At 39.0% G+C, this 19421-nt stretch overlaps 1 protein-coding gene across 1 annotated transcript in view; it reads left to right on the top strand.

Annotated features, from left to right (window-relative positions):
* Positions 1-19421, top strand: part of CCDC175 (coiled-coil domain containing 175) — a 69693-nt gene that overhangs the window by 34285 nt on the left and 15987 nt on the right. The window contains exons 10-16 of the mRNA XM_043472211.1: positions 732-842; positions 1927-1998; positions 3057-3192; positions 3724-3855; positions 8916-9054; positions 12171-12250; positions 17818-17970. Coding sequence (XP_043328146.1) covers positions 732-842; positions 1927-1998; positions 3057-3192; positions 3724-3855; positions 8916-9054; positions 12171-12250; positions 17818-17970 — 823 coding nt within the window. The remainder of the gene's footprint in view (positions 1-731; positions 843-1926; positions 1999-3056; positions 3193-3723; positions 3856-8915; positions 9055-12170; positions 12251-17817; positions 17971-19421) is intronic.

Raw genomic sequence — 19421 nt, 5'->3', positions numbered from 1 at the left:
TGGGGCCTAAGGCTTCAACATATGAATTTGTAGGAGGACACAATTCAGTCCACAGACATTTTGAAGAAGATGAGACGCTTAGATAAAGTACTTCCTGTTACAGGCATGTACGTCCTATCAATGTCTGGAAATTTGAACAAAATCATAAACTTTCCATTATTCACGCTGTAAGTTAGGGACAAAAAATAATCACTTTTCAGAGAATTTCTCATGGGTGCTGCTCACTGGCTTCAGCACTTTACATTTCATTTAAATTCTTATAACCAGTGAGATAGGTATTATGGTCCCCATTTTATGAATGGCGAAACTGAAGCTTATCCATAGGTGAAGTCTCTTTTCAAGGTCACACTGCTAGGAAGAGATAGACCACTATCTAAAGTTAGTCTGATTGATTCCTTCACATTTTCCAAAATAAAATACCAGAATTGATAAATTCATTAAAAGAGACACACCCACTCAGCAAGGCAAAGTGCTGTTGAAATATTCTTATGGTTTTATGGTTACTATTACAATTAATGTTCCTTTCATGGCTTGATGATTTTCTTAGAGCTAGCCACTACTAGGAAAAAAACTTTGTTTCTATTTTTTACTAATTTATCTGGTAAATAGTTCCTGAACTGAAATTTCCAAACTACTTTCTGAATTCTTGTTTTTGATTGCATATTTTCTTATGCTAAGGAGTTAAAAATGATTTCAACGTTCAACGTATGATAACTATTTTTTCATGGTAGAAATCAAAAACAACTGGCATTTATAGCTCAGAAAGAAAACTTCCTATCAAAAAGAAAAGTAGACATCAAAAATATGGAAGAAGGACTTATCACTCTCGGTGAGCTTCATCGGTATGTTTATTACCTTTGAACATTTTAATCTTCCTTCCTCTGCATTTATTTTTTAATAAATGGTAATAAGCCTGTAAAATTTGAAATATACTATAGAAAAGGAGGTTCATAATTGTCTATCTCTGTTTTACAGTCCAGAAAGGTCATTATCATTCAATCTTTCAATGAAAGGATAGACAGATGCTGAGTTCTACATAAGCTGCTTCTAATACCTACATTAGAGTCTCCACATTCCCCTCCACCACAGATCCACAAGCACATTTTCCATTCTTAATTACTACTTATCACTAATTCCAGAATCTATATTGGCTTTCTAAGTTATGGAAGAAAGTGAAATTTATAGTCGCTCAGTCGTGACGGACTCTTTGAGATCCCATGCACTGTAGCGCGCCAGGCTCCTCTGTCCGTGGGATTTCCCAGTCAAGAATACTAGTGTGGGTTGCCATTCCCTTCTCCAGGGGATCTTCCCCAACCCAGGGATTGAACCTGAGTCTCTGCATTGCAGGCAGATTCTTTACCATCTGAGCTACCAGGGAAGCCCCCTATACCTGTGTATAATGTCTAAATTATACATTACAGCAAATCAGAACTCAATCTAAAATCCATAGTTCCTCACCAATTTGTTGACCTAAACCCTTCCTATGTAGAGTTATTTCCCTTCATGTCCTCTGTATGCAGTAAGTTTGCCTTAGTCCCAAGCGTCCTGACTAGCTGCTCCTTTCCTCTGTGTGTTTGCAAATGATGATGTCTTTTCCTTGGTGAGATATCACCTCCATGTTCTTCCCCCTATTAAATATTATTCCCTAATAACCTGTCCTCAACTGCCTCGCCAAAATCTGTTCTTCCTTATTCTTGGCTTCAAAACTTGCAAAAGCAGTTTGCACTGGCCAGAAAATTGTAATTGTCTTTCCATTAGTCTGGCACTAAAATCTTTAGTTGTACTGGTGTTTTGTCTCCCAATTAGATGGTAGCCTTATTGTGCTACCACAATAAGGTTGCATTATTGTGAAGAATTATATTAAGTCTATTATACATTTAACAGCTCCCATAAATGCAAAATCCAATATGTTTTTCTTATTTTTAGAGCAACAAAGGAAATATATCGGAAACAAATAAAAATCCTGAATGAGAACATGGAAAGAGAAACTCAGAGATGGTAAAAAAAAAAAAAAAAGCTTATTTATATCATAAGTACTGTATGTTGTCTTAATTAACGTGCCCCAAAGTTGGAAGAAATCAGAGTGCTTGTTGGTTGCTAGAGTCCATGGAAGTTATTTCCCACAAAATTAAGTTGTGTGAGTTCTCTTGGCTCTAGATGTGTTTGTTAGTTTGATATTTTGTTAATTGAACAGAAACAAAGCTTTTCATTCCAATCATGCAAAGTCACCAGAATATAATTGTCAAGATTTGTGACAATGGGTCTTACTCATCCAGGCAGCCTATGTGGACCAGTAAGGAAGGTGATGTGAAGGGACAGAGGAGAGTGGTTAAGCACACAGTCTCAGCAGATGAACTACTTTGGCTGTTTTGCCTCTTGTTAGCTCTATGACCAGGGCTGAGTTATTTAATATCTCTCTGTTCCCATCCCTATAAAGTAAGGAATGATAGTAGTACCCACCTTGTAAGATTGCATGAATGATAAATGAGATGATCTATGTGAAGTGTATAGCCCAGTGCCCAGCACCTAGAAACTTAAACACCCGCAGAAACTTAGATATATTTTATTGTTGTTGTCATTGTTATTATACTATTTATAAGACTCTAGTTGCACATTTTTACTCTTGTCCAGTTACCTTTTTTATGTTATGGTGGAGAGAAAAATTTGAGAATTCAGGAGCTTGAGACTTCTTACTAGCACTTTGAGTAATTTAGGTAATTCCTTTACCATTTCTGTCTGGGACTTCTCTTTTTTCACCAACCCCTAAGCCTTCCTCATTTCTATCCTTTTATAGAGGAGGTAAGCTATCAAGTGTGGTTTGTTGACCGCCCTGCTGGATGTACGGACACAACTTCATGTGAAGCAGCTTGCAGAGATGGCATTTGGGCAGTTAATGTTTTGTCTTATTTTTTCAGCTAATGTGCCTAGTCTGCATCATCAATAGCACAGATAATTTTGTATGATCATAATACTATTTGTTTTGCTTTGAATTCCTTCATCTTTTCAATGAACTGTGATGTCAATTTGACGATAATTCTTTTTGTTCTCATCTCCAGTATTATAGCTCAGTGGAAAATAGCTTGTTTGCGAAAAAAACATGCGCGTTGGATCAAAAATATAAAAGATGAAATAAAAGAACTTATAGATAAAATTCAAGAAGCTGAAAATAGGCGCAATGAATTAATAGAAGAGGTAAAGGAACCCAAGGAGCTTGTGTTTGCTCTCTTTATTGATTGCATATCAGTAATTCTTCAGTATTTCACTATGCTTTATCTTATTGCTGATTTCATGTCTAGAGTAAATTATGTAACTTTCTTAAGAAATGTATCCATTTGCCATGTATTAACTGTAGGAATTTAGCAAAATAGCAATTCTCTCCAGAATATGATTTTGAAGTATGTAACTGAAACTTGAGGACAGTGTTTAGGGAAACTATCTCTAAAAATAAAGGGACTAAACATCATTTATTTAGCTCTTATATTTATCCTCTGCCTACCCTCCAGCCCCTACTAGTTCCATGCCCAATTTCCTAATGTCATTTACACATGTTGTTTGGTGAAGAAATTAATCTCTGAAGGGAAAAAACATCCCCCCCTCCCCAGTAGTTACTGAGACAAATTAGCCAAATGTGATGCAGAAAGCTATTGATTTATCTGACTGTTTGAAAATATAATACTGACTGCTACAAGACAGATGATAAATTCTCATTTTTCCCCTAATTAGACCAATATTAGACAACATGATATCAACGAGTTTGTGGCACAGATTGAACAACTTACATTAGAATTAAAACAAGAGGAGGATGAATTTGTTATCAAAGAACAAAAGTTAATTCAAGAATTAAGCAAGTTTGAAGTAAGTTTTATTTTATATCTAAGAACAACTTTTTGTGGCTGTATGAAGGGGAGGGTATATTTCATGCTATTCAGTTAGTGAAAGTGAAAGTTGCTCAGTTGTGTCTGACTCTTTGCAGCCCTATGGACTATAGAGTCCATGGAATTCTCCATGCCAGAATACTGGAGTGGGTAGCCTTTCCCTTCTCCAGGGTATCTCCCCAACTATTCAATTAAATGTAAAGTAAATCTTCTAGTTTGAACAAGACTACAATTAAATTCTGAATATTTCTTCTTTTCCTAAAAAAGAAATAGAGCAACAAGAAATATTTTTTTTTAGTTAAAAAAATATCACACACTCCAAGTTATGTAGAAGTGCTGGCAAAAATCCATGGAGATAAGGTGGAGTGTTGGGGAAAATCATGCAGAGCTGAAAGAGGAGACAGTGGGGGAGAGGAATGAAGGGTGAGGGAGACCTGGAAGGCCAATCTCAGAGGTTCTCCTTAAAGAGAGGTCATGGTACTGACCTGGAAACTGCCAGGCGGCTGCCCTAGGATAGAATAGGACATGGATGCGTGAGAGAAAGACTCACAGGGCAGAGAGTGGAAACAACAGAAAACCAAAACCTGACAAGGTGATGGTGTTACCTTGACAGGCAAGGGCATGTTTTTTGGAGACCACCGTTAATAAAGTAGCTGAGAAGTAAAGAGGTGGTAATAGAAGACTTCCTGAACTTGATTCAGTTTGAAGAGAAGGAAAAAGGCCTGGCTACCCCAAAGAGGAGCTTTATTTGAAGGCAGCAGTGCCTTGCTGTAGCAAGGGAATAGGCAGTCCTTACATTTCAAAGTTTAGATCTTCCCCTGATCCAAGCCCACTCTCCGCCCTCCACCATGGCCACACACACTCTGCCATGCCCTGCAGAAACCCTCTGCAGATAACTGGTCCCAGAAAAAGTCAATTCTAGAAGCAGGAAAATCTTCTGCACAAAAATACTATGAGAAAAACAGGGTGAAGGGGGAATGAAACTTTCATAAAATGAAGAACACTCAAAAAATTGTTCTGGAACAGTTGAAAACTATGATTCAACATTCGTCTGTGAATTCAGAAAAAAGTTCATAGAGGTGCCAAGGAAGATTAGCAGCATGGAAATACAGGAACTCAGGGAAGAGACGTCAGAAGGGGATGGCCAGAAATAGCAAGAGGGGAAATGGAAACTGGCACAACTCAGGGAACAAACAAGGGAAAGAAAGCATTGCACAAACACATACAAAATTAGAAGGAACAGAAGGAAGAAGCAGCAAGGTGAAAAGCATTTCTCCACTGGTCGTAGCATGTCTACATGCTCAGTATCCTTCTAAATTTTGAAAAACAGAAATTTTAAAAAGGGGGGGGGGTAACAGATAAAGAGCTTTGTCCTTACGAAACATTCCATTGGAGTGGGGGGTGATTGAAAATAAACAGTAGAACATGTGATATTTTCAATGGCAATAAATGTTATAGAGAAAATAAAAACAGGAAAGTAGACTAGGGTAAGTGTATATAATGCAGTCTATGTGTCATTTTAAACAGGGAGTCAGAGAAGGGTACAGCCCTGAAGGATATGAGAAAGTGTGATGTGCAGACATCTGGAGAAGGTGGCTCCAGGCAGAGGACATGCTGAGCCTGAAGGTTCTGAGACAAGACTTTCTATTTGAGGGATGACAGGGAGGCAGCGTGGCTGCAGCAGAATAGGGGAGAGTACCAGCCGGGCGGGGACTCATCTTCCAGAGGCAGATGCTGACATGGAATTAGGAGTTCAAATGTTTATTAGGGTGTAATGCCTATGAAAGGACTAGGCAGGGGCCACTCTGTAGGCTGCAGACTCTCTCTGGGGAGCTCCAAAGCAAGGATTATCCATAGGAAGAGGCCTGCCTTGGGCAGAAATGGCCTCACCCTTGTACCATCTCCTTGCCCACACAGTTAGTTGGGGGCCACTGAAGAGCACGGTCTTGGCTAGATAGCCAAGGTCGCTGTGAAGGAGCCAACCACCCTGGAGGCTGTCAGCCAGCCACTTCCCTTGCCACAGGTCACTGAATTCTTCCTTGAGGGGAGATCTAAAAGGGGCAGCTCCAGGCCTGCCCCTCATTGTAGGTCCTCGTGAATACATTGTCTTTCTCTCTGCAAGGGCTGGGAAGCCATTGGAAGGTTCTGAGTGAAGATTATTTATTCTGAAATCATATGGCCTTCACTTAAATAGGATCACTCTAGGTGCTATATTGAACAGAATTTAGGAAAGCAGTGGTGGATACAGGAAGACCAATTAGGAAGTGAAATCAATATGCCAAGTAGCTTGACTCAGAATGGTAACTGAGGGGTGGTCAGAGGTAGTCATCATCTCAGATGATTTTTGCAACAGAGATGACAGAGTTTACCCATCATACTTAATGGTAAACCAGTGAGGACAGTCAGGAGTAAGACGAGGACACCATTTAACACTGCATTTAAGCTTATACAATGAAATAAGGCAAAATAAGTAAATCAGAAGTGTAAGACTGCAGATAGGAATATTTCTGCAGATAGTCTGTTTGCCAGGCTATGTGCCCCCTGCAGGGCTGTGTCCACCTGTGCCTCATTTACACAAAGACATGGACAGATGGCAGCCTGGGTGCTTCTGTTATAAATCCCTTTTCCCCTTGAAAATCATCATCAATAACCCCAGGCACATTGGAATCCCATTTCTGCCTTTAGTTCAGTTGGCATGAGGAGCCCAAAATTGAGAGGCAGTAACCTCAGATTTTGGTTTATGGGAGTATTATTGTACCCTTGGTGGGATCATTCTCACCAGTAGTAAGACCTCTGGATGGACAGAGCCCAAATTCACAGGGAGGGAAAGCAAAATCAGTAGCTTTCATAGCAAGTCTTTCATCACTGGGCTACATATGCACATGGCTCAGGACACAGGGAAGCTGAGGGAGAATTTGAATGATTTGAAGAAGCTGCCCACCTCAAGAAGCCGAGCCAGCAGGCAAACCCCCCTTGCTTGAGCTGCTGCAGTACCTGGTACCCAGTCCTCTCTCCAAGCGTAAAACAGGAACATGGTTTCTTGTTAGGGTGGTGCAGGCAGCCTAACGCTTGTGCAGGCAATGGGAATGAATTAAAGTATGCACACACTTCCTTATGTGAGGAAGGCATCCATTGTTAGGCCATTCTTTTTTTAGAGAGCATAGTATAGGTAATACATGATTCAGTTTCTGAATAGTGCAGTCTGGAGAAATTTACTCCTGATTCTACATTGTAATAATTTTATATTATGGTGTTTTATGTTGTTTTTGTCTTTCTATGTTATTCATAAGGATTCTAATGACAGTCTGGAAGGGGACCTATCCAGCCATTAAATCACTATATTATTGTAATTAGGGCAAGCAAGGTGCTCTATCAAAAAGAGGCCAAAATACAGTGAACATAAGCAAGACGTGCACTGAAGGGTTAACAATCCTCTGTCTTTTATTGGGAAATTGATTTTAGCTTAATTTTCTGGCTCCTTCCCTTGGTAACCTGATAAAGATGGATTATCAGCGGTATTATCAGGCAACATTGCTTGTGCAGAACAACACTTTATTGGTGTGTTGCATCTTGACCAGGATAATAACTAACGGGAAACCAGAGCATTGGGCTTTCCTGGATTTGGTGCCTCTTTTAAAAGGGCATGTCCCTGGTATGGACTCGGAAGGTATGCCCAAGAGATATTGGCTTCAATTTGAATATGAGGCTTCTAAGCCAGGGAGGACTTCACATCCACCTCTGCGGGACTCTTTCTCTTGGACTGAGTTATCACCTTGGTGGGGTCAATGGACATTAGCCTCTGGTTGGCTGTGTTGAAAGGGCACCTCCTGTTGGGGAGATAGGCCTGATGTTGCTGGCATTTAGGTTTCTTTTAAATTATGTGTGTGTTCAACTTAGATAAAAAATAAAAGTAAACTGGGTCAGGTGTGGCCTGTTTAAATCTTAAGAGTCTTAGTATCTAGTTAAGAAGCCCCTGACGTGGTCATTACAGAAGAGAGATTTTTATTTCTCTTCCCTGGTACAGGCTGAAAGGGAGGGGGTTGAGGGCTGGAAAGGCCGCTCTGCCATCCTCGGCAGGAGGCTAACTTCTGCGGGTCCAAGTGTCAGCTTCCATTCTAACCCTCTTCCAGCAAGGGGCAAGAGGAAGGACCCAGGAGGCATGGACTTCTTCCTGTTTTATGGGCAGGACCCAGAACTGGCATACCCCACTTCTGCTCACAAATGCACTCAGTAGGGAAGCTGAGAAATCACTCTCGTTGGCAGCCATCTGCTCGGCTAAAACTCAGGGGTCCTGATGCTATCGGACAGGAGAGTGGATAGTACGTCAGCTGGCTGTCTTTGCCTTAGTCATTAGTTTAAGTCCACCCTGACTTTCTAAGAGAGACTCAACTATATTCCATTTGAAACTAAATAAAACCTGAGTTTGAATAAGTAAGCAGGCATTTTCATGTTTTGCTTTGGGCACTTTTAACCCATTAATTGTAGTATTATATCCATTTATTTCTGCCCCCTCCCCATTTCTTACTTACATCCACATTTCTTAGAGCTGGCATATATTTTGTTTTACTGTGCTTGTGCTTAGTCACTGAGTTGTGTCTGACTCTTTGCGACCCCATGGATTGTAGCACCCCAGGCTCCTCTGTCCATGGGATTCTCCAGCCAAGAATACTGGAGTGGGTTGCCATTCCCTCCTCCAGGTTTCATAATGTATGATCAATTGAAAGAAAGTTTCTCAAGTATATCTCAGGGCACATATAAGGTAACAGCAATAGGACCATAGCAGTCAAGCTATAGAACCGAAAGGATCTTTGGAGAGCCCAGCGAATTTAATCTCCTAACATTGTAGATTGCCAGAGAGTCAGTGAGTCAGCCAACAAATACTTATTAAATATCTAGTGTGTGCCAGATATCTTTCTATGCAACTTAGGATAAGAGGTGTCCAAGACAGAATTTACCGCATCAATGAACTTACCTTCTACTCTAGAATATTGTGTGAATTCTCCATAATCATACCTCACAATCAGCTTTCTGTCTTTCAAGCAAAGATTCGCTGAAGAAGCGCAAATTAGCAAAGAAAAGGAAGTTGAGTTAGTCGAGTGTCTTCCACAGCTTCAGGTGGCAGAAGAAGAATTCACGTACAAAAACAGAAAATTTGAAAATCTCATTGAAACTGTTACAGGTAGATATGAATGAAGTACTTAGTAATTGACCTCAAACCCAGGTATGGATTTCTCTGTTGTCTGCTAACACAAGGTGGGTCATTCATCACAAGCCAATAGTGAAATTCTCTCAAGCTTTTTCCATTATCTTTAATTCTCCATTCTCTAGTTTTTGCCTCTTCCAGTTTCCTCTTCTCCGCACCACAATCTTACTGTTAATTCTTGTCAAATTTTTCTTCTTCTCTTTTAAAGACTGTTTAAAACTAAGAATTAGTAACAACTATATTATATAGTTTCTGTCTGTACTTGGTAAAGGTAGAACCAATTTCTTTACCTTCTACCATGTGGAAAATTTTTTGTTTCTTAACATAAGTTTACAAATTATATCTTTTTCCAGGTATGACTTTAACCATTTATCAAGTAGGTACTCCTTAGATTTTTTTCGCTAATCTAACCCTAAGGCAGAGATAGATAAGAACTTGTCTCAGATCTGGGGGCTTCATAAGGATATGAAATATGTCTGAAAGCATGTTTTGTGTTTTAGTGCATGGCACAACCATGTGTGTGTTTAATATAAAAAACAATTATTCTCTCCAAAAAGTTGGCTGTGGTCATCTAAACCTGAACCCAAAAGTTCACAGATCTAGAACCATCCTAGAGGTGTGACTCTTGTCTTGAATCTGGGGAGTGAAGGGTCATTATCCAAGAATTTAGGTTAAGCAGGACAACTTCCAGCATTTCTATCTTCTAGATGATAGAAGAAATGCCATTGGAATCAGGAGGCCAGGACCAAAATTACAGAAAGTACTGGAATGGGAGTAAAAAATGTGCACTGTGGTGGGACTGACCAGCTGGCAAAGATGACTATGGGGATAGGAATTAAAACGGTGTGTCAAAACAGGGCAGTCACATGGAAGCCCATATGCTGAAATGTGAAATAGATACTCAAAGTGAATAGTGGTAATTGTCAAAGAGGGCAGATTTTTAAGAATATAAGATTAAGAATAAGTGCCTAGGTAATTGGTCTGGTTCCCAGTCCTCAGTTGGTTTCCACTTTTGCCAGGTTTTCATTTGGTTAACCCAGTTAAGTTTTATTCATCTTTTACCACTTTTACCAAGACTTACAATGTGTATATATCCGGTTGCCAGATATCTACTTCTCCAGCTTTCCTCCATCCCTTCTTGCACTGGGTGGAGGCTATAAGAAACACTATGAGTATAAAAGTAAGCAATATATTGCAGTATATATTGCAGGACTGATTCTTTTCAGTCAAAGCAAAGGGGTGAAACACTGAAGAAAGGAGAAGAGGAGAAGGCAGGAGAAAAGAAGGAAAGTGGACCTAAGAGCAATGTGCTTCAGGCAGTAGGAACTCAACCTTTTAGTCCCTTACTCATAAATAGGGTTAGATAGTCAAAAATCACCAGACATCTCAGGAAAAAACTCCAACATGAATGAAAGAAACGAAAGCAGACAGAAAAAGAGAATTTGGCAGAAAAATGGACAACACAAAGAACATAATATGGATTCTCAGGTAGTACATATTCTTTCTATATTATTATATATAATGCATATATATTCTCTATTTATTGCAGAGAAATATATTCTATTATAGAGAATATATCTTAAAGGTGTATTCTTAGAGAAATAAAATAAGATATTGCATTTATGAAAAGACACTTAACAGAGAACATGAAAGAGTTAGTAGAAGTAAAAAATATAAAAAATATATATAACAACTAAAATTTTAGAATTCAATAAGAGGATTATAAAAAAGTTGAGAGGATTTCTCCAAAAATAGAAAAAAAAAACAAGAAGCTAACAGGATAAAGGGTAAGGAAATTATAAAACTATTCTGAGATGTCAAATATCTAACTAACAGGAAAGACAGAGAAAAATGGAAGTATAAAGTTATCAATAAAACATTACAAAAATATTTCTCAGAATTGGACAATATGAATTTCCTATTTGAAAGGGCCTATCAGATTCCCAGTACAATATATGAAAGAAAAGACACTAACTAAGCCACATCACTGCATTTCAGGAGGAAAAAAAAGAGAGAGAGAAGATTATAAAGGCTTCTAGAGAGAAAAAGCAGATTTTACACACAAGATTAGGTACCAGCATGGTTTCAGACTTCTTAGCATCAATGTAACAGTAGAATTTAGAAGACTTTGCCTTCAAAATTTTGAGAGAAAAAAATTTCCTACATTAGATACCCATCCGAACTATCAGTCAACTAGAGATGTAGAATAGAGATATATTTAGATATATAAGATCTCATCTATTGTGTCTCAGGAAGCTACACAAAATTTGCTTCAACAAATAGAAGAAATAAAGTAAGAGAAAGAAGAGGGTATGAGATTCAAAAAGCAGGAGGTCTAACATGAGAGAGATGCAAGGGGAAGTCCCAGGAGGTCAGCTTTGCAGTAGAACTAAAGAAAAATGTACAGAAGACAGTGGGGGAGGGCAGAAGAATGGAACTGATGGACTACTTAATGTGTTTGACCACGTGGGAAGTAATTTTCAGAAAGATTTTATAATTCTATTATAGATTTTGGTGTGAATTAATGATATATACATGGAAAACTAAGCAATTTTTTTTAAGTGAGGTAATTTTTAACTCCAGGAAAAACAAAAACTATACAAGAAAAGAAATATAGTCCTACTGTACCATTTGTCTAATCATGAATAAACTTTGCATTATCATAATGATCTGAACAGTTGGAATTCATTTAAACAAAATCTGTAATTAATGAGGAGGTTAGAGGAAGGATACATTGAGGCTCTGAGTGTTCACAGGAGATGTGACAACAGGAGTAAGTGTCTATGTCCTCTTCTACTATATCAGGAAGTAAGTAGGAAAAAATTTAAGAGAGAAAAGGAAAAAAATTTTATAAAGAAAAAATTTTTCAAAAAGAAAATTTTAAAGGAAGAGGAAAAAGTGAAAATGAATTAAAAATGGTTGATTCTGAAGAGTCACACACAGGGATGGCAGCAGCATTGGGGAGCACCTGACTTCTGATTTTGGTCATAAGCCTTAAAATAGTATTTGGCTTTTAAAACCAGGCATATGTCTTATTTTCTTTTATTTAAAGAACATTGTGAGCAGTTATTTTTTCTCTCTTTTTTTTATAGCACAAAAAAATGAACAAAATTTACTGAATAATAATATTTCTCAACTTACAAGAGACTTTATAAGATACATTAACAACACGGTAAAGGATCAATATATTCATTCTCTTTTTTTATTAGAATATTGGTGTATATAGACAATAGTACTTACCTAGCACCACTGGAGTCTTTAAGAAAGTTGCATTGTTTAAACTTACCCTATTAAACCAATGTTTCGAAATTTTTAGTCACAGCATACACACTTGTATATAGATACACACATGTGTATATATATGTGTGTGTGTGTATATATATATATATATACACACGTTCAGTTCAGTTCAGTAGCTCAGTGGAGTCCGACTGTTTGTGACCCAATGGACTGCAGCACACCAAGCTTCCCTGTCCATCACCAGCTCCCGAAGCCTGCTCAAGCTCATGTCCATCGAGTCGGTGATGCCATCCAGTGATCTCACCCTCTGTCATCCTCTTCTCCTCCTGCCCTCAATCTTTCCCAGCCTCAGGGTCTTTTCCAATGAGTCAGTTCTTCACATCAGGTGGCCAAAGTAGTGGAGTTTCAGCTTCAGCATCAGTCCTTCAAATGAATATTCAGGCCTGATTTCCTTTAGGATTGACTTGTTTTGATCTCCTTGCTATCCAAGGGACTCTCAAGAGTCTTCTCCAACACCACAGTTCAAAATCATCAATTCTTAGGCTCTCAGCTTTCTTTATAGTCCAACTCTCACATCCATACATAACTACTGGAAAAACCATAGCTTTGACTAGATGGAGCTTTGTTGGCGAGGTAATATCTTCACTTTTTAATATGCTGTCTAGGTTGGTCATAACTTTTCTTACAAGGAAGAAACGTCCCTTAATTTCATGGCTGCAGTCACCATCTGCAGTGATTTTGGAGCCCCCCAAAATTAAGTCTCTCACTGTTTCCATTATTTCCCCATCTATTTGCTATGAAGTGATAGGACCGGATGCCATGATCTTAGTTTTTTGAATGTTGAGCTTTAAGCCAACTTTTTCAGTCTCCTCTTCCAATTTCATCAAGAGGCTCTTTAGTTCTTCTTCGCTTTCTATCATAAGGGTGGTGTCTTCTGTGTATCTGAGATTATTGATATTTCTCCCAGCAACCTTGATTCCAGCTTGCTTCATCCAGCCCGGCATATCGCATGATGTACTCTGCATATAAGTTAAACCAGCAGGGTGACAATGTACAGCCTTGATGTACTCCTTTCCCAATTTGGAACCAGCCCCTTGTTCCATGTCCAGTTCTAACTGTTGCTTCTTGACCTGCATACATATTTCTCAGGAGGCAGGTAAGGTGGTCTGATATTACCATCTCTTTAAGAATTTTCCAGTTTGTTTTGATCCACACAGTCAAAGGTTTAGCGTAGTCAATGGAGCAGAAGTAGATGTTTTTCTGAAACTCTCTTCCTTTTTCTATGAGCCAATGGTTGTTAGCAATTTGATCTCTGGTCCCTCTGCCTTTTCTAAATCCAACCTGAACATCTGGAAGTTCACGGTTCATGTACTGTTGAAGCATGGCTTGGAGAATTTTGAGTATTACTTTGCTAGAGTGTGAGGTGAGTGCAATTGTGTGGTAGTTTGAACATTCTTTGGCATTGCCTTTCTTTGGGATTGGAATGAAAACTGACCTTTTCCAGGTCTGTGGCCACTGCTGAGTTTTCCAAATTTGTTGGCATATTGAGTGCAGCACTTTCACAGTATCCTCTTTGAGGATTTGAAATAGCTCAACTGGAATTCCATCACCTCCACTAGCTTTGTTCATAGTGATGCTTCCTAAGGCCCACTTGACTTCACATTCCAGGATGCGAGGTCTGGCTCTAGGTGAGTGATCACACCATTATGGTTATCTGGGTCAGTGAAGATCTGTTTTGTATAGTTCTGTGTATTCTTGCCACCTCTTCTTAATATCTTCTGCTTCTGTTAGGTCCACACCATTTCTGTCCTTTATTGTGCCCATCTTTGCATGAAATGATCCCTTGATATCTCTAATTTTCTTGAAGAGATCTCTAGTCTTTCCCATTCTATTGTTTTCCTCTATTTCTTTGTGTTGATTGCTGAGGAAGGCTTTCTTATCTCTCCTTGCTATTATTTGGAACTCTGCATTCAAATGGGTATAGCTTTCCTTTTCTCCTCTGCCTTTCACTTCTCTTCTTTTCTCAGCTATTTGTAAGGCCTCCTCAGACAAACACTTTGCCGTTTTTACATTTCTTTTTCTTGAGGATGGTCTTGATCACTGACTCCTGTACAACGTCATGAACCTCCATCCATAGTTCATCAGGCAGTCTGTCTATCAGATCTAATCCCTTGAATCTGTTATTACCACTGTATAATCATAAGGGATTTGATTTAGGTCATACCTGAATGGTCTCTTGGTTTTCCCTACTTTCTTCAATTTCAGTCTGAATTTGGCAATAAGGAGTTCATGATCTGAGCCATAGTCAGCTCCCCATCTTGTTTTTGCTGACTGTATTGAAGTTCTCCATCTTTGGCTGCAAAGAATATAATCAACCTGATTTCAGTATTGACCACCTGGTGATGTCCACGTGTAGAGTCTTCTCTTATGTTGTTGGAAGAGGGTGTTTGCTATGACCACTGTGTTCTCTTGGCCAAATTCTGTTAGCCTTTGCCCTCTTCATTTTGTACTGCAAGGCCAAATTTGCCTGTTACTCCAGGTATCTCTTGACCTCCTACTTTTGCATTCCAGTCCTCTATGATGAAAAGGACATCTTTTTTGGCTGTTAATTCTAGAAGGTCTTGTAGGTCTTCAAAGAACAGTTCAGCTTCAGCTTTTTCAGCATTACTGGCTGGGGCATAGACTTGGCTTACTGTGATATTGAATGGTATGCCTTGGAAACAGACAGAGGTCATTCTGTCATTTTTGAGAATGCACCCAAGTACTGCATTTCAGACTTTTTTGTTGACTATGATGCTACTCCATTTCTTCTAAGGTATTCTTGCCCACAGTAATAGATACAATGGTCACCTGAATTAAATTCACCCATTCCAGTCTATTTTATTTCAGTTCAATTCAGTTCAGTCACTCAGTCATGTCCATCTCTTTGTGACCCCTTGGACTGCAGCACACCAGGCTTCCCTGTCCATCACCAGCTCCCAGAGCCTGCTCAAACTCTATGTCCATTGAGTCGGTGATGCCATCCAACCATCTCATCCTCTGTCGTCCCCTTCTCCTCCTGCTTTCAATCTTTCCCACCATCAAGGTTTTTTTCAATGAGCCAGTTCACTGATTCCTAAAATGTCTATGTTCACTCTTGCCATCTCCTGTTTGACCACTTCCAATTTACCATGATTCATGGACCTAACATTCCAGGTTCCTATGCAATATTGTTCTTTACAACTTTGGACTTTACCGCCATCACCAGTCACATACACAACCGGGTATTGTTTTCACTTTGTTTCACTTTCTCTTCATTCTTTCTGGAGTTATTTCTCCACTCTTCTACAGTAGCATATTGGGCACCTACCGACCTGAAGAGTTTATCTTTCAGTGTCATATCTTTTTGCCTTTTCATACTGTTCATGGAGTTCTCAGGGCAAGAATATTGAAGTAGTTTGCCATTGCCTTCTCCAGTGGACCACATTTTGTCAGTACTCTCCACCATGACCCATCCATCTTGGGTGGCCCTACATGGCATGACTCATAGTTCTATTGAGTTAGAGAAGGCTGTGGTCCATGTGATCAGTTTGATTAGCTTTCTGTGACTGTGGTTTTCATTCTTTCTGCCCTCTGAAGAATAAGGATAAGAGGCTTCCTGATGGGAGAGACTGATTGTGGGGGAAACTGGGTCTTATTCTGATGTTTGGGGCCATGCTCAGTACAACTTTAATCCAATTTTCTGTTGATAGGTGGAACTGTGTTCCCTCCCTGTTTGACCTGAGATGAATGGCGGAGGTAGTGAAGTTAATGGCGACATCCTTCAAAAGATCTTGTGCACACACTGCCACACTCAGTGTCCCCGACCCTGAAGCAGGCCATTGCCTATCCATGCCTCTGCTGGAGACATATATATACATATATATATATGTATGTACGTATACATATATACACGTGTGTATGTGTCGAGGGAGAGAGATCAGCTTTAGAAGTGATTAACATGTAACCTGTTACCACTGGAAAATCACTCACTGGGGGACGGTTCATTTTCCTTACTTAAAAGGTGCCATGCATGCTAAATTGCAGTAGTTGTGTCCAACAATTTTGTGACCCAAGGACTGTAACCTGCCAGGCTCCTCTGTTCATGGAGATTCTCCAGAAAGAATACTAGAGTGGGTTGCCATGCCCTTCTCCAGGGGATCTTCCTGACCCAGGGACTGAACACACATCTCCTGTGTCTCCTGCATTGCAGGCAGATTCTTGTCACTGAGCACCTGGGAAGCCCTATTTAAAAAGTAGAGATTGGATTATGCTTTCTAAGCATCTTTTCATATCTGTTATTCTGGTAAATTCCTATGAAGACAAGGATAATGGGCAAAGGTTATAGGGGTTAGAAGAATGAATGAAACAGGAGCAGGTAAATGGATGTTTACTACCTTTTAAGACTTTATAATCAATAGTTAGTGATAAACATATGTATGTGGAGTTGATTAAACATAAAATGTATTCTTTGAGATTCACTGATATCAAAGATAATTTTTAATGTGTTATGGAAATAGAAAAATATGAAGGGGAAAATTACAAGTATACTATATATATAAGCTTATCCATTGGCTCAGTGGTAAAGAATCTGCCTGCCAATGCAGGAGACACAGGAGATTCGGGTTCAATCCCTGGGTTGGGAAGATCCCCCTGCAGAAGGAAATGGCAAACCACTCCAGTATATGGAGTGGGAAATTCCATGGACAGAGGAGCCTGGTGGGCCATAGTCCATGGGATTGCAAAAAAGTCAGACACCACTTAGTGACTAAACAACCAACAGAACAACATATTATATATATAATTCTGTTTTTCTAATAGGATGCTGCTATGGGCAATTATACAATATACAAAGATTATGTGATTTATAACAGTGTAATAATTTAAAACTGACTAGAAAATTCAGAAAAATCCATAAAGTAATATTCTTTGAGAAATAGCAAATCCTCCCTGAAAGAGCCTCAATAAATTCTACTCCCTTCTTCCCCATTTTGCCAGGCCATTGTTTATATATCAAGATATATTCTATTTTGTGAAATTGTCTCAATAGCTTGACTTTGGCTCTTAACTTGGGATCTGTAGACTTCCTTCCCAGAGTCCATTAGCTTTGTAGTTAATATAAAGTTTTCCAAGGGAAGATGTTCATAGCCTCTGCTGATGGTCATGGAGTTATAGTCGGCCCTTTAGCAATATAGGTTTGAATTGTGTGTGTCCATATATTTGTGAATTATTTTTTTCAATGAATGCTGTATACGGTCCATGGTTGGTTCAATCAGGAGATGTGAAACTGGTAACAGAGTACCAATTGTAAAGTTATACCCAGATTTTTGACTGGGCGGGGGTTGGTGCCGCTCACTCCCGCACTGTTCAAGGGTCAAGTGTAATTAGAACCGTTCTCTGAATGTGGTGCAGGCAACTTAATACACTGGTGCCCTGCTAGTTGAACTCTATAAGGTAATTGTGGATTTTATGTTTGAGCAGAAGAAACTGAAGCAGGAGTTGAAACAGTTAAGAGAGCATGAAAGCTATAAAACCAAAGCTCATTTTGAAACTGTAAAAAGCTTAGAAAATGAAATCTATTTACATGACCTAAAAACAGATGCTTTGATCCTGGAAAATGAAAGATTAAAAGAGGTAAGTTCAAGAGCACTTTACTTTGTACAATGATCATGGTTGATTTCCATATCTGTACTAGTTATGAGAGAAAAGGAGAGAATAACTCTTGAAACTTTCTAAGTGAAACTTAAAGTACACAGAGAGAAGTGCCCAAATCATACACAGCTTAATGAACACATGGAATAACCAACACCTAGATCAAGAAACAAAGCATCCATTGACAGAATCCAGATACTGTCTTCTATGTCTTCTGTGGGCCTTCCTGTCATTGACCTTCCCACAATATACTACATCATATACTATACTCTCCCACAATATGCTATACTGACTTTTAACACTATAGAGTTCTGCCTGTTTTTGAACATTATATGTGTGGAATGATACAGTACACATTCTTTTGCCAGAAATTATGTTTCCCAGGTTTCTTCTTATTACTGAGTGAAGGTACGGTTCATTCATTCTTAGTTCTGTATTGTATTGTACTGTTTGTATGTATTGTATTCCATTGTATGCCGATACTATAGTTTATACACTCTGCTGTTGGTGGGGGTTTGACGAGTCTCTAATTTGGACTACTACCATGAAAATTCTATTCCATGTATTTTGATGAATGTAGTTACATATTTCTTTGGGGTAACCAGCTCAAGTGGAATCCTAGAGCCACAGAGGGGCTTATGGTCCGCCTTAGTGCACAGTGGCAGTCTCCCAAGGACACGGCAGTAACTGCCACTCCCTTCTGTAGTGTCAGAGAGCGTAGTTATTCCTGAATCCAAGCAGAACTCAGCCTTTTTCAACTTAATCATTCCGAAGGGTGTGTAGAGGTGATCCACTGTGGTTTTAATTTGCATTTTCCTGATGATTCAGGAAATGATTCCTATGTTGCTCGCTACTTGGAGACCCTCTTTGTGAAGTATCTATTCAGTCTTGTGCCCGTTTTAGAAGTTAGATTGTTTCAGATTGATTGTAGTTCTTTTTATAGCAAAGGAATTTGTTCATCCAACCCCTAAAATGAAAGTCTCAGTCTCAAAAGATTAAGTTTTGCTTATTTATACTTAAGATTTACTTATTTGAGTCTGCCACTCAGTAGTAACCCTGTAGTGTGACTTTGGGCGGTCTTACAGCACTAAGACTCTAAATGGCAACAATTATCTATCTAATATCATGTGTTTTTTGGTATAATTAAATGACATAAGAGATATGAGTCTACTTTGAAAAGGTAGAGTACTCCACAGAGCCCAGGTACCATTGGCAGTAACCCACACAGATCCAACATCTTCATCCTTCTAGCCTTGAAACAACCTTCTAAGGAATTTCATCCACCTATGAAATATTCCACAAGACTGCCTTCCTATAAGATGAGGTAGATTATTTATTTAGTTGAAATTTTCATTGCTATTTTGGTAATGGGTGAGCAAACGATGACTATGTGAAACATTGATTCTAAAAGTTCTGCTTTGGATTCAAGGTCC

The sequence above is a fragment of the Cervus canadensis genome, chromosome 6, assembly GCF_019320065.1.
Source record: "Cervus canadensis isolate Bull #8, Minnesota chromosome 6, ASM1932006v1, whole genome shotgun sequence".
Classification (NCBI taxonomy): Eukaryota; Metazoa; Chordata; class Mammalia; order Artiodactyla; family Cervidae; genus Cervus; species Cervus canadensis.
Note: the sequence above shows the minus strand (reverse complement) of the source record. Positions and strands in the feature narration are given on the sequence as shown.